At 39.3% G+C, this 16,115-nt stretch overlaps 1 protein-coding gene across 2 annotated transcripts in view; it reads right to left on the bottom strand.

The window, feature by feature from the left end:
* Positions 1-4,567: 4,567 nt before the first annotated feature.
* Positions 4,568-16,115, bottom strand: part of NUP133 (nucleoporin 133) — a 229,424-nt gene continuing 217,876 nt past the window's right edge. For both annotated transcript variants that reach the window (XM_073560207.1, XM_073560208.1), the window contains 2 exons: positions 6,012-6,097; positions 4,568-4,771 (listed from right to left, as the gene is read on the bottom strand). In XM_073560207.1, the coding sequence (XP_073416308.1) occupies positions 4,635-4,771; positions 6,012-6,097 (223 nt within the window). In that variant the 3' untranslated portion in view covers positions 4,568-4,634. The remainder of the gene's footprint in view (positions 4,772-6,011; positions 6,098-16,115) is intronic.

The following is a 16,115-nucleotide window of genomic DNA, read 5'->3' as shown; positions in this document are numbered from 1 at the left end:
TGCAAATTGATTAAATACTCAAACAACTCAAGTTAACCTCTGGATAATAGCTTGAAAGACAACAGTTGTGAACTATATATTGTGTTAAAAATGACCTGGCATCGTAATAGTCCAGTTTAGTGCAAATGCAATACCAAATGCATCAATTTTTTTCTATTTTAACCCCTTTACCTAAGGGCGATTTTCCGTTTTCTCCTCCCTGTCTTCCAAGAGTCATAACCATTTTATTTTTCCGTCAATATAGCCTTACGAGGATGTTTTTTGTGGAACAAGTTGTACTTTTCAATGACACCAATGATTTTACCACATAGTATACTGGAAAATAGTGAAGCTGCAAAAAAAAAAAAAAAACCCCGCAATTCCACAATTTTTTTTTTGAGTTTATTTACCATGTTTACTACTTGGTAAAGCTCGCCTGCCAAAAATGATTCTCCAGGTCAGTAGGAGTACAGAGATAATAAAAAGAAAAAAAACACCTATGCATGTCTATGTGGTGAAAAATAAATCCAAAATTTGTATGAAAGTTTTTGTCACTATTTTCCGAGATCCATAGCGTTTTCCTTTTTTTGCAATCTGGGGCTGGGTTAGATTTTTTGCGGCTGATCTGACGTTTTTATTGGTGCCATTTTGGGGTAGTTACAATGTTTTCATCATTTTATTGCAATGTTAAAAAAAAAACAAATCCGCCATTTTTAATTTTTTTCTCGTTACGCCGTTTATTAATCAGATTAGTTTACTTTATATTTTGATAGCTGGATTGAACACAACAATACCAAATATGTACTTTTTAAAATTGATTTATATTTAATGGGACAAAAAGGAATTTGAACTAATTTTTTTTAAACTTTTTTTTTTTTTACTGCTTTTGTTTCTTTTAGGCGTTTTGAAGCTGAAATTTTCCAATAACCTTTGCTATACATAGCAGGGCTTCAACATTGCTATGTATAACAAAAAACACAATCTATGAACGCGGGCGTTCACAGAAAGATAGTGATAACAGCCACGAGGGGTCTTCTGCAGACTCCCGGCTTTCATGAAAACACATTGGCGTCCCACGATCGCATGAAAGGGGCGCTGATAGGCAGGACTTGCGAAGGCCTTCTGGTGGGCGCGTTAAATGCCGCTGTGATTGACAGTGGCATTTAAGTGGTTAACAGCCTGTTAGAGGCTCTTGGTGGCTGATTTAATCAGCCATCAGATGCGGGGAGAGTGAGGCTTAGTGCTAGAGTCCGCATGAAAGGTGGGTTTATGGCAAAGAAAATATTGTTAAAAAAAAACAAAAAAAAAAACATCATTTTCAGAGACTCGTCATGAAGCTTTGTTAGGGTTCTTTTTTGAGGGGCATGAGTTTTTATCTCAAAACCCAAAATTTTTTATGGTGTTAAAGGATCAGGTTTATTTTATGTTTTGATATAATGGACTTTGCGGATCGCCTTTTTTTATCCCAATACTAAAAAACGGGGTTCCGCAAAACCAGAAGTGACGGTGTGCTGCAAAAACAAACTTCCGTTTGTTTTTGGGGCCCAATTGATTAACAATGGGGGCCGTGTCCGTATAAAAGATCGGGCTAGCTCGATCTTTTATCACGGCCGCAAAAACGGCCCTCACAGCCGCACAGCACACCATGGAATTTTTGCGGGCCGATTTTGCTGCCCCATAGAAATCTATTGGGGCCGCAAAATCGGCCCGCAAAAAAAGGATAAGTGTAAAACCAGCCTAAAATGATACCTTGGTTGATGAAATCAGTCTTGTGGCTTAATCTTTATTTTCAGTGTGGGTAGGTTACTGTGCACAATCCTCCTGACTGGTTCCCTTTAAAATATCTTTATATTATATGAATAGTGGAAAAGAGGGGGTGACTTGAACTTAAAAAAAAAAATTAACTTTTTTAGTGCATTTGTTAGGCTTGCCATCGATTGATAGCTTGCGCTATATACTAAAAACTACAGTATTGCTGTACATAGTAAAAATCACAGTCACCTTTGAAGCCTAGTCACAGGCCAGGTATCAATGGAGATTCGTGATGGCAGGAATGGAAATCTTCAACAGACCCCCCAGCTGCCATAGCGATCTGTTGGTGCCCTGCAATCATGTTGTGGGGGATGCCGAGGGGTCCATAGAAGGAGGAGTCACCCTGCCAGTGTGATATTAATGCTGAGTTATGTTGTCACATAGCCAATAACTTCTGGATACGATATCACACTGTACATCAACAATGGATGTTGGGACAGAGTTAACCAATAAGTTAATACAGTTGTAAAGTAACATTTATTTTCTCATTACTTATTAATATTGTGAACTAATGGGACACATCACAAAGACATACAGAACAGTGAAGATTTTTTTTATTTACACAACTTTGTCAATTAAATGCTTAACAGGGAGTGAAGTTGCGGAAAAAAATGGCAGAGAAAAAACAAGTCTTCTTTCCAACTCCTTGGATAAAAATCTTCAAATTTATCCAAACAATTAAAATAATTGGTATTTATAATTTGTTTTCAAGTTTGGCAATTGACTGTGCCGCATTTATAACTTCCCTTAATACTTAACCATGTTTCTTTTGGCGTATAAGATACAAACATGCTGGGGGATAAAATATTCCCTAGGGTAGGTGCCTTTCTTGGAGTCTTCATATAGGATTGGCAAGAATTTATTGATAATATTCCTAGTTTGATAGAACTGGGAGCTATATTGCAAGCACAAGAAGGGCTTACACATTGTGGAATCACTAGTCATAGCATTGGAACTGTGAGAAGAAAATTCTTCATGATTTTTGCATGTTTTTCTTTTTAATTATTCTATATATTTTTTTCTACTTTGTATGTTTAGGACCTGACATGTCATGTGATTTTCTGCTAGTGACCGATTGGTCCAGGTCATGTTTAAATATTTGTCAGTTTTTGAAAAAAACAGCAGCTTTGATAAAGATCGCTCCTTGCAATCAACCCGCGTTGCTTGCTGTCCTCTGTGCATACATGGCGCGGCCTTGGAACCTGCCTGCTGTAATGTTTTGTTTTGTTTGAATAAATGTGAAGATTTTTATCCAAGGAGCTGGAACGAAGACTTTTTTCTCTGCAATTTTTCGTCTCATCAGGACGGAGTTCCCTTGCACGTGGAAGTTTGGTGAGCTGGCTCTATGTTTTCTACTATATGCTGAAAAAAATCCCTTAGGTACTTTCAGAAATACTGGTCTATTTGGTCTCCAGAACAAGTTAGGCATATATGGGTTAGGCATATATTATGTACTGCAGCTGGTGGGAGATTCAAAGTCTTTGCAATTTGCTGAGTAACGCTTTGACCATCTTTAATTTTGAGAGTCCTCCTACATCCAACATGCTCTTATACAGTCTTGTAACTTAGTTGAAAATTGACACGCCCGTTATTTTTTTTTATCACTACTACTTTTTCCAGTGATTTCTTAACCCTGTACCAAATTTTTTTTTTTTTTATAGTTTTGCTGCTATCAATTTTAAAATTATTTGTTTCAAATGGAAACGTGTAACTTTCAACTTCTTATATGTGTTTATGTTCTGAATAAAATATTCATTGCATTCTTGTTTTCTTTACATTATACACAGCGTCCCAACTTTTTGGATTTGGTGTTGTAAAACATTAAAATCATTACCATTTGAGGATCTTTGACTACATTTACGCCAGTGTAGACATGTTTAGCATAAAGCTTTCTTACACTATACGATAATATAGTTTACGGATTACCAATGGACTCGCAATCATAGATGATCCCTATTTTTTTGTATCACTAGCAGTATCACAGGCATCAATGATTTTTAGCATCGTTCTGGTACAAAGTTATCGAGGAACATTTGCTAGTATGACAGCTGCAGAAGAGAAGCAGGCCAAATTTAATTCAGTACTAGTCTGCATGAAGGTTGCAGTCTCTGTTCCCATAATAAGTTAGATATTCTTCCAAACATGTTCAGCTGGAGGGATGTCTGAGTGGAGAACTAAAGGGGAGGAGGGTATGCAAGAAATATTTGGACTTTTTAAACTGCAAGCTGGATTCAAGTCAACTAATTTAACTTGTGACCTTCTCAGCTGTTGGATCAAGTTGTTTTATCAGGCTCTTTGCCAAAGGAAAAAAAATGCAAGCAAGACCCACATCTAAGGTATGCAGCATCACTGGAAGCAGGCACATCCAAAGTTTCTTTCTGCACTAAAAAGGTAAGTGTTTTATGTATTATGTTCCATTACTTTTTCCTTAAATTCCCAAAATTAATTTCAAAGGGAACATGAGGAGCATAGAGGTATACATGTATGTAGGAGAGACGCATGACAAATTTTAGAAACAATAAAAGTGTAGAAACCATAAACCTGCTCAGTCATAAGGTTTGATCATTTGCGTGCCCAGGGAGAAATACAGGTCAGATGGATGAACTCTGGAGGAATTGCCCGTTTATAAAGCACTTTAGGAAACATATACCGTAATTTGTGTCCAGTAGACACAATGAAACAACTCACCCCATTATATACATTCACAATTCCTGTACATAAAAACAATTTGCAGTTTAATGCCTTCATGGTGATATTTTACATAGAGAAGACAACATTAATATAAGCAAATTTTATTGAACATATAAAAAGAAGTGTACAAAAGTGTCTAATCTACAAATCCGTTACTCAAGTTGTTTTGAATAATATTCATAGTTTGCCTTCAGAACAAATTCAAAGCAGCGATCTGTCTTCAGGCTGTCAAGTTCCCTGGACTGCAGCAGCACGCTTACATCAGGTAAGTAATCGGTCAAGTCTTTACCTGTGGGGGCACAAGCAGCGGATTAAGGATGCAGGAAGGAACAGGGGACACTTGTACTATAGAATACAGAACATATACTAATCTAGTCTGGGGAAGGATGCTGCTGAGTAGCTGGTTATTGTAGCAGTTGTCACTGAGGTCGCTCTTATACACAGTTAAATGTAGGAGCTGTTGATTAGATTGAACGGTGTTTATTCCCACTGATTGTCGCATTAGTTGCTCTGTACAAATGCTAATATAGAAGCTGAAGATTCCCAAGTGACCTTAAGAGTGAGTTAAAACACTGTGGCTTTAGTGCTGGATTCCACACTGCAGAAAACAAGTATTTTTTTTAAAAGCCCCATCTCTACGTAGCAAAACAAAACCTAACAAGCATGCTGCAGATATGCCATAAAATTGTGGATTTTTACTAGAGATAGTTCAACAATTTAATATAGAGATTCAATTTAAAGTGAATCTGCAGAAAAAATGTAATGAGATCTGAAGCAGAGATATTCTACATGTGTGAACGCTGCCTAACACAATCATATAGATTACACGAGACACTACTTGACAAGTGTAAAAGAAAACACTGAATGAACAGTCTAGAAATTCTTGATTTTCACTCACACGTGTAGTACCATATCTCCTTATAAACATTAGAAACATTAAATATAAAAAGGTATATGTCCGATGCATTAAATAAATGACCCACACAAAGCTTGGAAATGAACAACCAGCATGCAGTGTATCTTCTACTCACTTAGTCACAATAGATCCTTTAGGATAATTTTGTATTTCTGAATAATGACTAGTTTACACAAAATATCTAAAATCCATGACAATATTAGTGGCAGATGAAAATAGATTCAGATAGTCACCGCTCAGAAATACAGGCTCAGTGCAATCCCTTTTTAGGAGGTAAAAAGGAAATGCAAATGTCCAAAGATTAATAAAGATGTATCACCCTTAATGTATCTGTGCAGCTTAGGGAATAGATTTCAGGAAACTTTTGGTTTCCTTGAGGCTAATAAAACTTCATTATTCATTGAACAGAAGAATGGTCTCCTTCTCCAACTATCCACCTCCACATTGAGGTTGCTGCATTCACCACACAACCAAATAAAGGTGAGCAAGCTGCTAAACCCATATTACTATGCCAACACGCTGTGCCAAGAGGCGCTCTGCATCTTATTTATTCCAGTATTGCACTGAATTAGAAAGTCATTTGACAATTCATACTATATTTATTTATATGTACCTTTATTTAATAACTGGAGCACTTTAACATAAATTGAGTCTTTAGCTGCTTCAATTGGGTCATCTTTCCCATCTAGCGTAGACCACCTGTATTAAAAAAAAGAAAAAAAGTTATTCTAATAAATTTTAAGATGTCGAGTCTCTCCCACTCTGATACCCATTTATGTTTCCTAGCAGGGATAGTCCAGAGATTGATAGCCAAGTCTCATGAGACGCCAACAGTGCCTGATGGACCCCATTGTCAATAATGTGTGCTGTCAGGTTTCCATGATCTCCAAGTATATCCTTGTTTGGCCGAATCTACACCAAAGGAGCCAACGCAGATGTGAACAAGGCTCAGACAAGCGCAATGCACCCATGGACTGAAATTATTATTGTTGGTCTAAGCATTTTAACTAATATAATGTGGTAAGGACACAATATTATAGGCATCCATATCACAAAATAATCCGTTACCGTGCAAGTAGGTTGGGGATGGTGTCATTTTTTCCTTACACTTATTTTAATTTTCACTTTTATGTTGTTTTGAAGAAACACAATCTGTGTTGTTCCTGCATTCCTTTTTATACAGATCACCGGTAAGAGAGATCTGTTACCTGTTGGCTATCAAATCACTATTCGGCCACCTTCAGTATTTGGTCAGTATAATACCTCAGTATCTATAAGCCAAAATCAGATGCAGAACAATCAGAGGAAAAGTAAAATAGAAACATGTCATCACTGGTTTTGGCTTATAAATACTGATTTAGATCAGCTAATTTAATAGGACGACGTTTGACAGGAAAATAGATAAGGCCCCTGGATTGGATGGTTTTCCAATAGAAATCTATGAACAGTTTGAGGAAGAATTGCTAACAAACTACATGGAAATAATAATAATAATAATAATAATAATAATAATAATAATAATAATAATAAATAATTTTTATTTATATAGTGCCAACATATTCCGCAGCACTTTACAATTAAGCGGGGACATGAACAGACAATAAATTCAATACAAGTTAAGACAATTCAAACAGTGACATTAGGAGTGAGGTCCCTGCTCGCAAGCTTACAATCTACAAGGAAATGGGGGGACACAGTAGGTGAGAAATGCTTGTTAATTCAGGTCTGGCAATTATAATAGGGATTTTCATATAAAGCTGCATGATCCGGTCATCAGCCCGTGTGTTTAAGTGCAATAGACAAGTATCAAGTGCAGTTATCATGTGCATGAAGGGTGTGGAGACAGATGAATAGTACGGTGCAGATTCAGAATAATATTTGGAAGGAGGGAACAGGGCAAAGTTAGCTTGCTGAGTAGTTGATGTGGTAGGCTTGTTTGAAGAGATGGGTTTTCAAAGCGCGCTTGAATAGGTCAGGGCTAGGTATCAGTCTGATCATCTGGGGAAGTGCATTCCAGAGAGCTGGAGCAGCACGAGAGAAGTCTTGGAGACGGAGGTGCGAGGTTCGGATTACGGGGGATGTTAGTCTTAGGTCATTTGTAGAACGGAGGGCACGTGTAGGGCGATAGACAGAGATGAGAGAGGAGATATAAGGCGGTGCAGAACAGTGGAGAGCTTTGTGGGTGAGAGAGATGAGTTTATACTGGACCCTGTAGCGAATAGGTAGCCAGTGTAATGACTGGCACAAGATGGAGGCATCGGTGAAGCGGCTGGACAGAAATATGACCCTGACTGCCGCATTCAAGATGGATTGGAGAGGAGAAAGTTTGGTAAGAGGGAGACCGATCAGAAGAGAGTTGCAGTAGTCCAGACGAGAATGAATAAGAGCGACAGTAAGAGTCTTAGCAGTTTCAAAGGTGAGAAAAGGTCGGATTCTGGAGATGTTTTTAAGATGCAGGTGACAAGAGCGACTGAGTGATTTGATGTATGGAGTAAAGGAAAGTTCAGTGTCGAATATGACCCCAAGACAGCGGGCATGCTGCTTGGGAGTTATGGTTGAACCCTCCAGGGTTATTTCGATGTTAGGTAGAGTGAGGTTAGTAGAGGGGAGAAACACAAGAAGTTCAGTTTTAGAGAGATTTAGTTTCAGATAGAGGGAGGACATGATGCTAGAGACAGCAGACAGACAATCCTTGGTATTTTGAATTAGGGTAGGGGTGATGTCAGGGGAAGAAGTGTATAATTGGGTGTCATCAGCATAGAGATGATACTGGAACCCAAATCTGCTGATTGTTTGTCCAATAGGGGCAGTGTATAATGAGAAGAGGAGGGGGCCTAGGACTGAGCCCTGCGGGACCCCGATAGTAAGGGGACGAGAAGAGGAGCCGGAAAAAGATACAGTGAAGGAGCGGTCAGAGAGGTAGGAGGAGAACCAGGAGAGGGCTGTGTCCTTGAGGCCTATAGAGCGGAGCATAGTGAGGAGGAGCTGGTGATCCACAGTGTCAAATGCGGCAGAGAGATCCAGGAGAATCAGCAGGGAGCAATGACCTTTCGATTTAGCTGTTATTAAATCATTAGAGACTTTAGTGAGGGCAGTTTCAGTAGAGTGTAAAGAGCGGAAACCAGATTGTAAGGGGTCGAGAAGAGAGTTATCCGAGAGATAGCGGATTAGACGGGAGTGGACCAGGCGTTCCAGGAGTTTAGAGATGAAGGGAAGGTTAGAGACAGGTCTGTAGTTAGCAGTGCAGTTCTGGTCCAGGGATGGCTTTTTAAGTAGAGGGGTTATGATGGCATGTTTAAATGAGGAGGGAAATCTACCTGAAGAAAGAGAGAGGTTAAATATTTTAAGGATCAAAAATAACCTCAAAAAAGGGGTAAAGCTTGCCAATTACAAGGTGGAAGGGACCCTAGGCCAGGTGAATTAACCCCGATGCATGTTTCGTGTGACTGATGCACCGCTTTCTCAAGGGGAGTATTGAGGCTATGTGCACATGCTGCGGTTTTGGCCGCTGCAGATCTTCAGACAATGTACAGTAGCATGTAAGTCTATGTGATTTACCTTCTGCTGTGCACATGCGGATTTTCAAGTGCGGAAAAGCTGCGGTTTTGAATCCGCAGAAAGAATTGACATGTCAATTCTTTCTGCGGATTCCGCTGCGGTTTGCCGCCTATTCCATTGTCCAAGTAGCAAACCGCAGGTCATTTTACCTGCGGCTCCGCAGATACAAATCCGCGGGTGAATCTGCAGCATGGAAATGATTAATAATGCTTTTTTTTTTTTTTTAAATCAGGGGTGTTACCAAAGTCGTTATATGATGCAGTAATTGTTGTGATGTCCAAAAAAGGAAAAGATAGAGAACTGTCTGACTCTTACAGGCCCATCTCATTGCTGATGACAGATGTTAAGATATTGGCTAAAATTCTTGCATCCCGGCTGAGTACGGTTATTGAATTAATTCATGCAGACCAAGCTGGCTTGATGCCCTCTAAGTCAACTGCTATAAACTTACAAAGGCTTTTGTTGAATTTGCAAGTGGCACAAGTGAATCGTAGTCGGAAGGACGTCTCATCCTTAAATGCCACCAAAGCATTTGATAGTGTCGAATGGGGATATATTTTAGCTGTGCGAAAGAAAATGGGGTTTGGCCCTAACTTTATAAAATTGGTTATGCTGATGTATAAACTGCCAAAATAGTAGGAAATTGAGAGGTTCCTGGAAACATTGAGATTCACAGGGGAATGAGACAGGCCTGACCACTGTCACCCTTACTTTTTGCTATAGCAATTGAACTTTTAACCTGTATTATTAGACAACATACCGGAATGGAGGGCTTTAAATTTGTGAATCAGGAAAAACAGATTGCTCTATATGCAGATCTCTTACTATTTGTTAATAAAAACATTTCCCTCCAATTACAATGGAAACTAGAGAGATCTGGGGCCTTCTTGGGATTGACCAATTGGTCAAAGCAGGCGCTGCTTCCCTTGGCATCTGAGGACTACGTATCTGGATATATATATATGGTATATACACTGCTCAAAAAAATAAAGGGAACACTCAAATAACACCTTCTAGATCTGAATGAATGAAATATTCTCATTGAATACTTTGTTCTGTACACAGTTGAATGTGCTGACAACAAAATCACAAAAATCATCAATGGAAATCAAATTTATTAACCAATGGAGGCCTGGATTTGGAGTAACACACAAAATTAAAGTGGAATGTAATGTGGAAAGTGGAATGTAATGTCCTTAAAACAAGTCAAAATGATGCTCAGTATTGTGTGTGGCCTCCACATGCCTAAATGACCTCCCTACAATGCCTGGGCATGCTCCTGATGAGGCGGAGAATGGTCTCCTGAGGGATCTCCTCCCAGACCTGGAATAACGCATCTGCCAACTCCTGGACAGTCTGTGGTGCAATGTGACGTTGGTCTATGGTGCGAGACATGATATCCCAGATGTGTTCAATCGGATTCAGGTCTGGGGAACGGGTGGGCCAGTCTATAGCTTCAATGCCTTCATCTTGCAGGAACTGCTTACACACTCCAGCCACATGAGGTCTGACATTGTCCTGCATTAAGAGGAACCCAGGGCCAACCGCACCAGCATATGGTCTCACAAGGGGTCTGAGGATCTCATCTTGGTATCTAATGGCAGTCAGGCTAATTTGGCAATCCTGGCATTCTGTGGCAAATGCCAAGAGTCCTGCACGGTGTTGGGCTGTGAGAACAACCCCCATCTGTGGACGTCGGGCACTCAGACCATCCTCATTGAGTTGGTTTCTAACCTTTGTGCAGACACATGCACATTTGTGGCCTGCTGGAGGTCATTTTGCAGGGCTCTGGCAGTGCTCCTCCTGTTCCTCCTTGCACAAAGGCTGAGGTAGTGGTCCTGCTGCTGGGTTGTTGCCCTGCTACGGTCCCGTCCACTTCTCCTAGTAGCGCCTCCAGCCTCTACGCTGACAGACACAGCAAACCTTATTGCCACAGCTTGCATTGATGTGCCATCCTGGATGAGCTGCACTACCTGAGCCACTTGTGTGGGTTGTAGAGTCCATCTCATGCTACCACGAGTGTGAAAGCACAACCAACATTCAAAATGACCAAAACATCAGCCAGAAAGCATTGGTACTGAGATATAGTCTGTGGTCCCCACCTGCAGAACCACTCCTTTATTGAGTGTCTTGATAATTGCTAATAATTTCCATCTGTTGTCTAATCCATTGGCACAACAGCATGTGAAATTGATTGTCAAACAGTGTTGCTTCCTAAGTGGACAGTTTGATTTCACAGAAGTTTGATTTACTTGGAGTTTCCCTTTATTTTTTTGAGCAGTGTATATTACAAGAAAGGCAAAATATTATGTCCCTTTAAAATAGTCCATTGGTAACTAGGTCCAGAAATAAAGTTGAAGCATGGGGGAAATTACCACTTTCTGCCTTGAAAAGGATGAATATTATCAAAATGTGGATTCTTTATGTAATGCATAAATCTCCTGCCTGGATTCCCAAATACTAGTTTAAGAAAATACATAACATTTTCCAGAACTTTGTTTGGAAAAGGGATATACCTAGGATAAAGTTGGAGAAGCTACCTAACAATATGGGGGATTTGGCCCATCCACACACTTAGGGTTATTTTCTAGCTTTTCAATTTCAACCTTTTAGAGAATGGGCTTTGGAGGGTGTACAGGGGGCAGGCATCCCAGTGCAAAAATTTCTCGAGTAGGTTAATTTAATAGCATTACTAGTTTCATGCAGGCTTAGGCCCCAGCCTGGATGCTTCCAGACTTGAAATCTTGTCCATAAAATTTGGTGAGCATTTAAGAAGCTTGTGAATGGAATATTCCAAATACACCCCTATCTCGAATAACCCCTGTTTGAGGGAATTGCAATATTTGGAAAATTTGGGGGAATGGAAGAGGGGATTGAGATACTTATATAAATTATATAAGGAGGGTTAATCTTGCACATTTGAGCATTTAAAACAGAACACTTTAATCTGTGTAACTCTTATTTCTTGTAATATCTTCAATCACAGCACGTAATTAAAGCTCAGGATCTATCCATCTCCTTGAATGGGATGTTGCACTCTGGCGTAAATGCAAAAAAATACTAAAGGCTTTATATCTTTCATGTATAATTCCTTTTTACTAAAAATAATGGGAGACCCTATGGCTGCAGTTAAATCCAGTTAGGAGAGGGATATGGGACATACTACTTCAGAGGAGTGGGATGATATTTTAGTTACATTTTTTTTTTTTTTAAAGACCACCATACTTACTGCACAAGCAACAGTATTTAAAATAGGAGGCAGGTCACTGATCAGCGACCCATCATTTAAGACCACAATCAGGATCATAATGAGCCGAGCACCAAAAAAAGCTCGGCCAACAGGCCGCCCCGAAGCACAAGAATCTCATTAACTGAAGACAAAGATTATACAACAACCAGATGGATTTCTTCAACCCAGGTATCATTTTAATCAGTGTAACAGTGCCAAATTGACATTGCCTATATAGTTTACTTAGGAAAATACTGATGACCGGTTCGCTTTAAAGAAGATTCCAAATATTTCTCATACACAGAGTATATAGAAATGTAAAAGTATACAGGATGGGCCTCCAGAATGATGATTGTTGCCCATGTTGTTGGGAAGATGGTGCATATTTAGTCCATAAATTTTAATCCTGCTTGCACTTTGTTGGGTTGCTGGTAGATAGATTTTTGAGGTCTTTAAATTCAAATATCTCTTAGCTCCAAAGTGTGTGTGTGTGTGTGTGTTGGGCTATGTGGGAGATGTAGGAAACTCATCCCCACTACAATTGGCTATAGCGAAAATACTGTATATCAAACCAGAAAATGCATAGCTATACCCTGGTTGACAAGAACTGCTCAATGGAAGAGGTTGTGAGCAGCCTAAATACCACCATTCTGATGGAAAAAAAAAAAAAAAAAAAAAAAGATGGGCCATTGGGAAATTTGGCAAACCACGTAGGGATTGGATTAAACGTCCAGTGGTGGTGTTGGAGGTACTAACAAGAAATGTCATTTAACTTATTTGTCCTTTAATAGTGCCCTATTTTAGATATGAAAAGCCTTACTGTATGTTTCTCATGTTCAAATCGGTGTCTTGATGTTGTACTAAGTATATTAAAATGTGAGATCAGATGGGTGAAAGGGAAGGTTGGGAGGGGAGATGGGAATTGTATTCTTGACATTAACAATGATGCTGTACTCAATTTCTTGTGATTTTATAATAAGATTATCTTTATTTCAAAAGCTAAATGTGTTTTACCAGTTGGTTTTTATCATACCCACCATTAAGCTGCCTGCACTGCAGCCCTTACTTCTGTATTATTGGGCTTATAACACCTTGCCAACAAAGCCTTTCCACCATATTAATAGGATAAAAATGTTATTGAAGAAATACGTACAAAATGATATACAGCATGTTTCCACATGGCATTATTCGAGCATTTTGATTTTGTGTTGGTCTGAGTTCTTCAGCGATGCACCTGTTCTATATGGAGTGGTGCTATACGAGTGTAGTAGGTCAATAGTCAGGTGTCATACAGACATATTGCAGTGTATTACGTGGTCAAAGATTTTTTTCTCTTTTACAGCGCTCAACTGTAATGGTTTTATTTTAAAAGCAAGATCAACCATAACACAGCATGAATTACATGCAAGTAAATGTATGAATGACAGCAATATGAAAAAAACAGCAAGGTAATATTGACAAACCTAGGAATGTAAGGTTGTTACAGACTATTAAAGCTTATGTTTTGTAAAACAGTACAAAAAAGTTTGCGCCCTGAGCAGTATACTATTGTTCTTTTGTATTCCTTTGCTTTTGTCACTCTCCCTAGTTTTTTTTTTTTTTTTAAATACCACAGCATGGCTAGTGTTCCCTTAATATGTGTATATGGATTTTAAAGGATCAAGAAAAGGCCAGAGTGCATATCAGATAACAAATGTTTCCATGCAAACACGGATTAAACAGCTGTATTTAAAAATAGAAATTCACATATATTGTGTATATCATTAACACAGTAAAACAGAATTCTGACCAAGGAAATGAGAGGTTCTGTACCAACTTTAACCCTTTCCCAACATGTGATGCTAACGTTGTGTGTTCCATTAGGTTAAGATCGCAACTAGTGGTCTACTGAAGGCCTCCATGGCCACCAACTTTGTACTGTAGTCCCAAGAAGCACAGCAAGCCACAGTATTGTAAATTTGGTAAAGTATTTGTTGTGCAGGTGACCCTACCCCCACAAAAAAAAAAACTTTTTAAACATACATACACGTGTGTGAGTGTTTACGTGTGTTTGTGTACACGTGTGAGTGTGTGTGAACGTGTGTGTGTGTATGCATGTGTATGTATCTATGTGCGTGTGTGTGTATTTGTTAACTTATTTCAGTCCTTCAATACAAAAAGTGAATCTCATTATATAGAGGTATTACAAACAGATTCAAGTGTTGGAAGTGATGGAAATTTCACTCTAGTAATGGATGCAAAAGCAGCCCCGACCAAGTATTGAGTGCATTTCCTGAACATACATTTCAGAAGGACATTTCGGATATTAAAATCATTTTTCAAGCTGGTGTTACAAAGTATTCTAATTTACTGAGATAATGACTTTTGGGTTTTCATTGTCTGTAATCCATAATCATCAACATTAACAGAAATAAACACATGAAATAGATCACACTGCAATGACTATATAAACGAGTTTCACTTTTTGTATTGAAGAACTGCTGAATTAAAATAACTTTTTCGTGATATTCTAATTTTGTGAGAAGCATGTGTATGTGTGTGTTTCCACTTAAGAGTCAGAACGGTAGCACAGCAGTTAGCACTAAGATAAATTTACTTAAAAAATTGCTTCCTAGGTTCAAATCCCACAAAGGACAACATCTGCCAGGAGTTTGCAAGTTTTCCTCTGGTTTACGTGGGTTTCCTCCCAAAATTCAAAAACATACTGATGTGGAATCCAGATTATGAGCCCCAATGGGGTCACTGCCAATAAGGTCACTAAAAAGCGCTGTGGAATTAATGGAGCTTTAGGAGTGAATAAAATAAAAATAAATAAAACTGAAAGAGTGCCAATTACATGAAATTCTCACCAGATGTCATTAACAACATTTGCCCTATTATTTGCCCCTATTGGTCAAACAATCAGTATATTTGGTTTCCAGTACCATCTCTATGCTGATGACACCCAATTATACGCTTCTTCTCCTGACATCACGCCAGCCTTTCTAGAAAACACTGGCGATTGTCTAAACGCTGTGTCTAATATCATGTCCTCACTATATCTGAAACTGAACCTGTCAAAGACTGAACTCCTGGTGTTTCCTCCCACTACTAATGTACCTATACCCGACATTGCTATTTCTGTGTGTGGTTCCACTATTACTCCCCAGCAACATGCCCGCTGTCTTGGGGTCATACTTGATTCCGAGCTTTCCTTTGCCCCCCACATTCGATCACTGGCTCGCTCTTGTCATCTGCACCTCAAAAACATTTCTAGAATTCGACCTTTTCTTACTTTTGACTCTGCAAAAACTCTTACTGTTTCTCTTATTCATTCTCGTCTCGACTATTGTAACTCTCTTCTAATCGGTCTCCCTCTTACCAAACTCTCCCCTCTCCAATCTGTCTTGAATGCTGCAGCCAGGATCATATTCATCACCAATCGTTACACCGATGCCTCTACCTTGTGCCAGTCATTACACTGGCTACCCATCCACTCCAGAATTCAGTATAAACTTATTACCCTCACCCACAAAGCCCTCCATGGCTCAGCACCACCCTACATCTCCTCCCTTGTTTCAGTATACCACCCTACCCGTGCCCTCCGTTCTGCTGATGACCTGAGGTTAGTATCCTCAATAGTCAGAACCTCCCACTCCCGTCTCCAAGACTTTACACGTGCCGCGCCAATTCTTTGGAATGCACTTCCCAGGTCAATACGATTAGTCCCCAATCCCCACAATTTTAAGCGTGTCCTGAAAACGCATTTATTCAGACTGGCCTATCGCCTCAACACATTAACCTAACCTATCCCTGTGTGGCACAGCCAAAAGTTTTACCATAACCAGGTTCCCAGCATCATGTTCCCACATGCTTTATGCATCCATTAGCCCTCTGTGTCTGTACTGTTACACACTTAACATTATGGCTGGTCCATACAATCAGAGCAAC

This window comes from Dendrobates tinctorius, unplaced genomic scaffold, assembly GCF_039654945.1.
Source record: "Dendrobates tinctorius isolate UK_male_01 unplaced genomic scaffold, ASM3965494v1 ptg000293l, whole genome shotgun sequence".
Classification (NCBI taxonomy): domain Eukaryota; kingdom Metazoa; phylum Chordata; class Amphibia; order Anura; family Dendrobatidae; genus Dendrobates; species Dendrobates tinctorius.
Note: the sequence above shows the minus strand (reverse complement) of the source record. Positions and strands in the feature narration are given on the sequence as shown.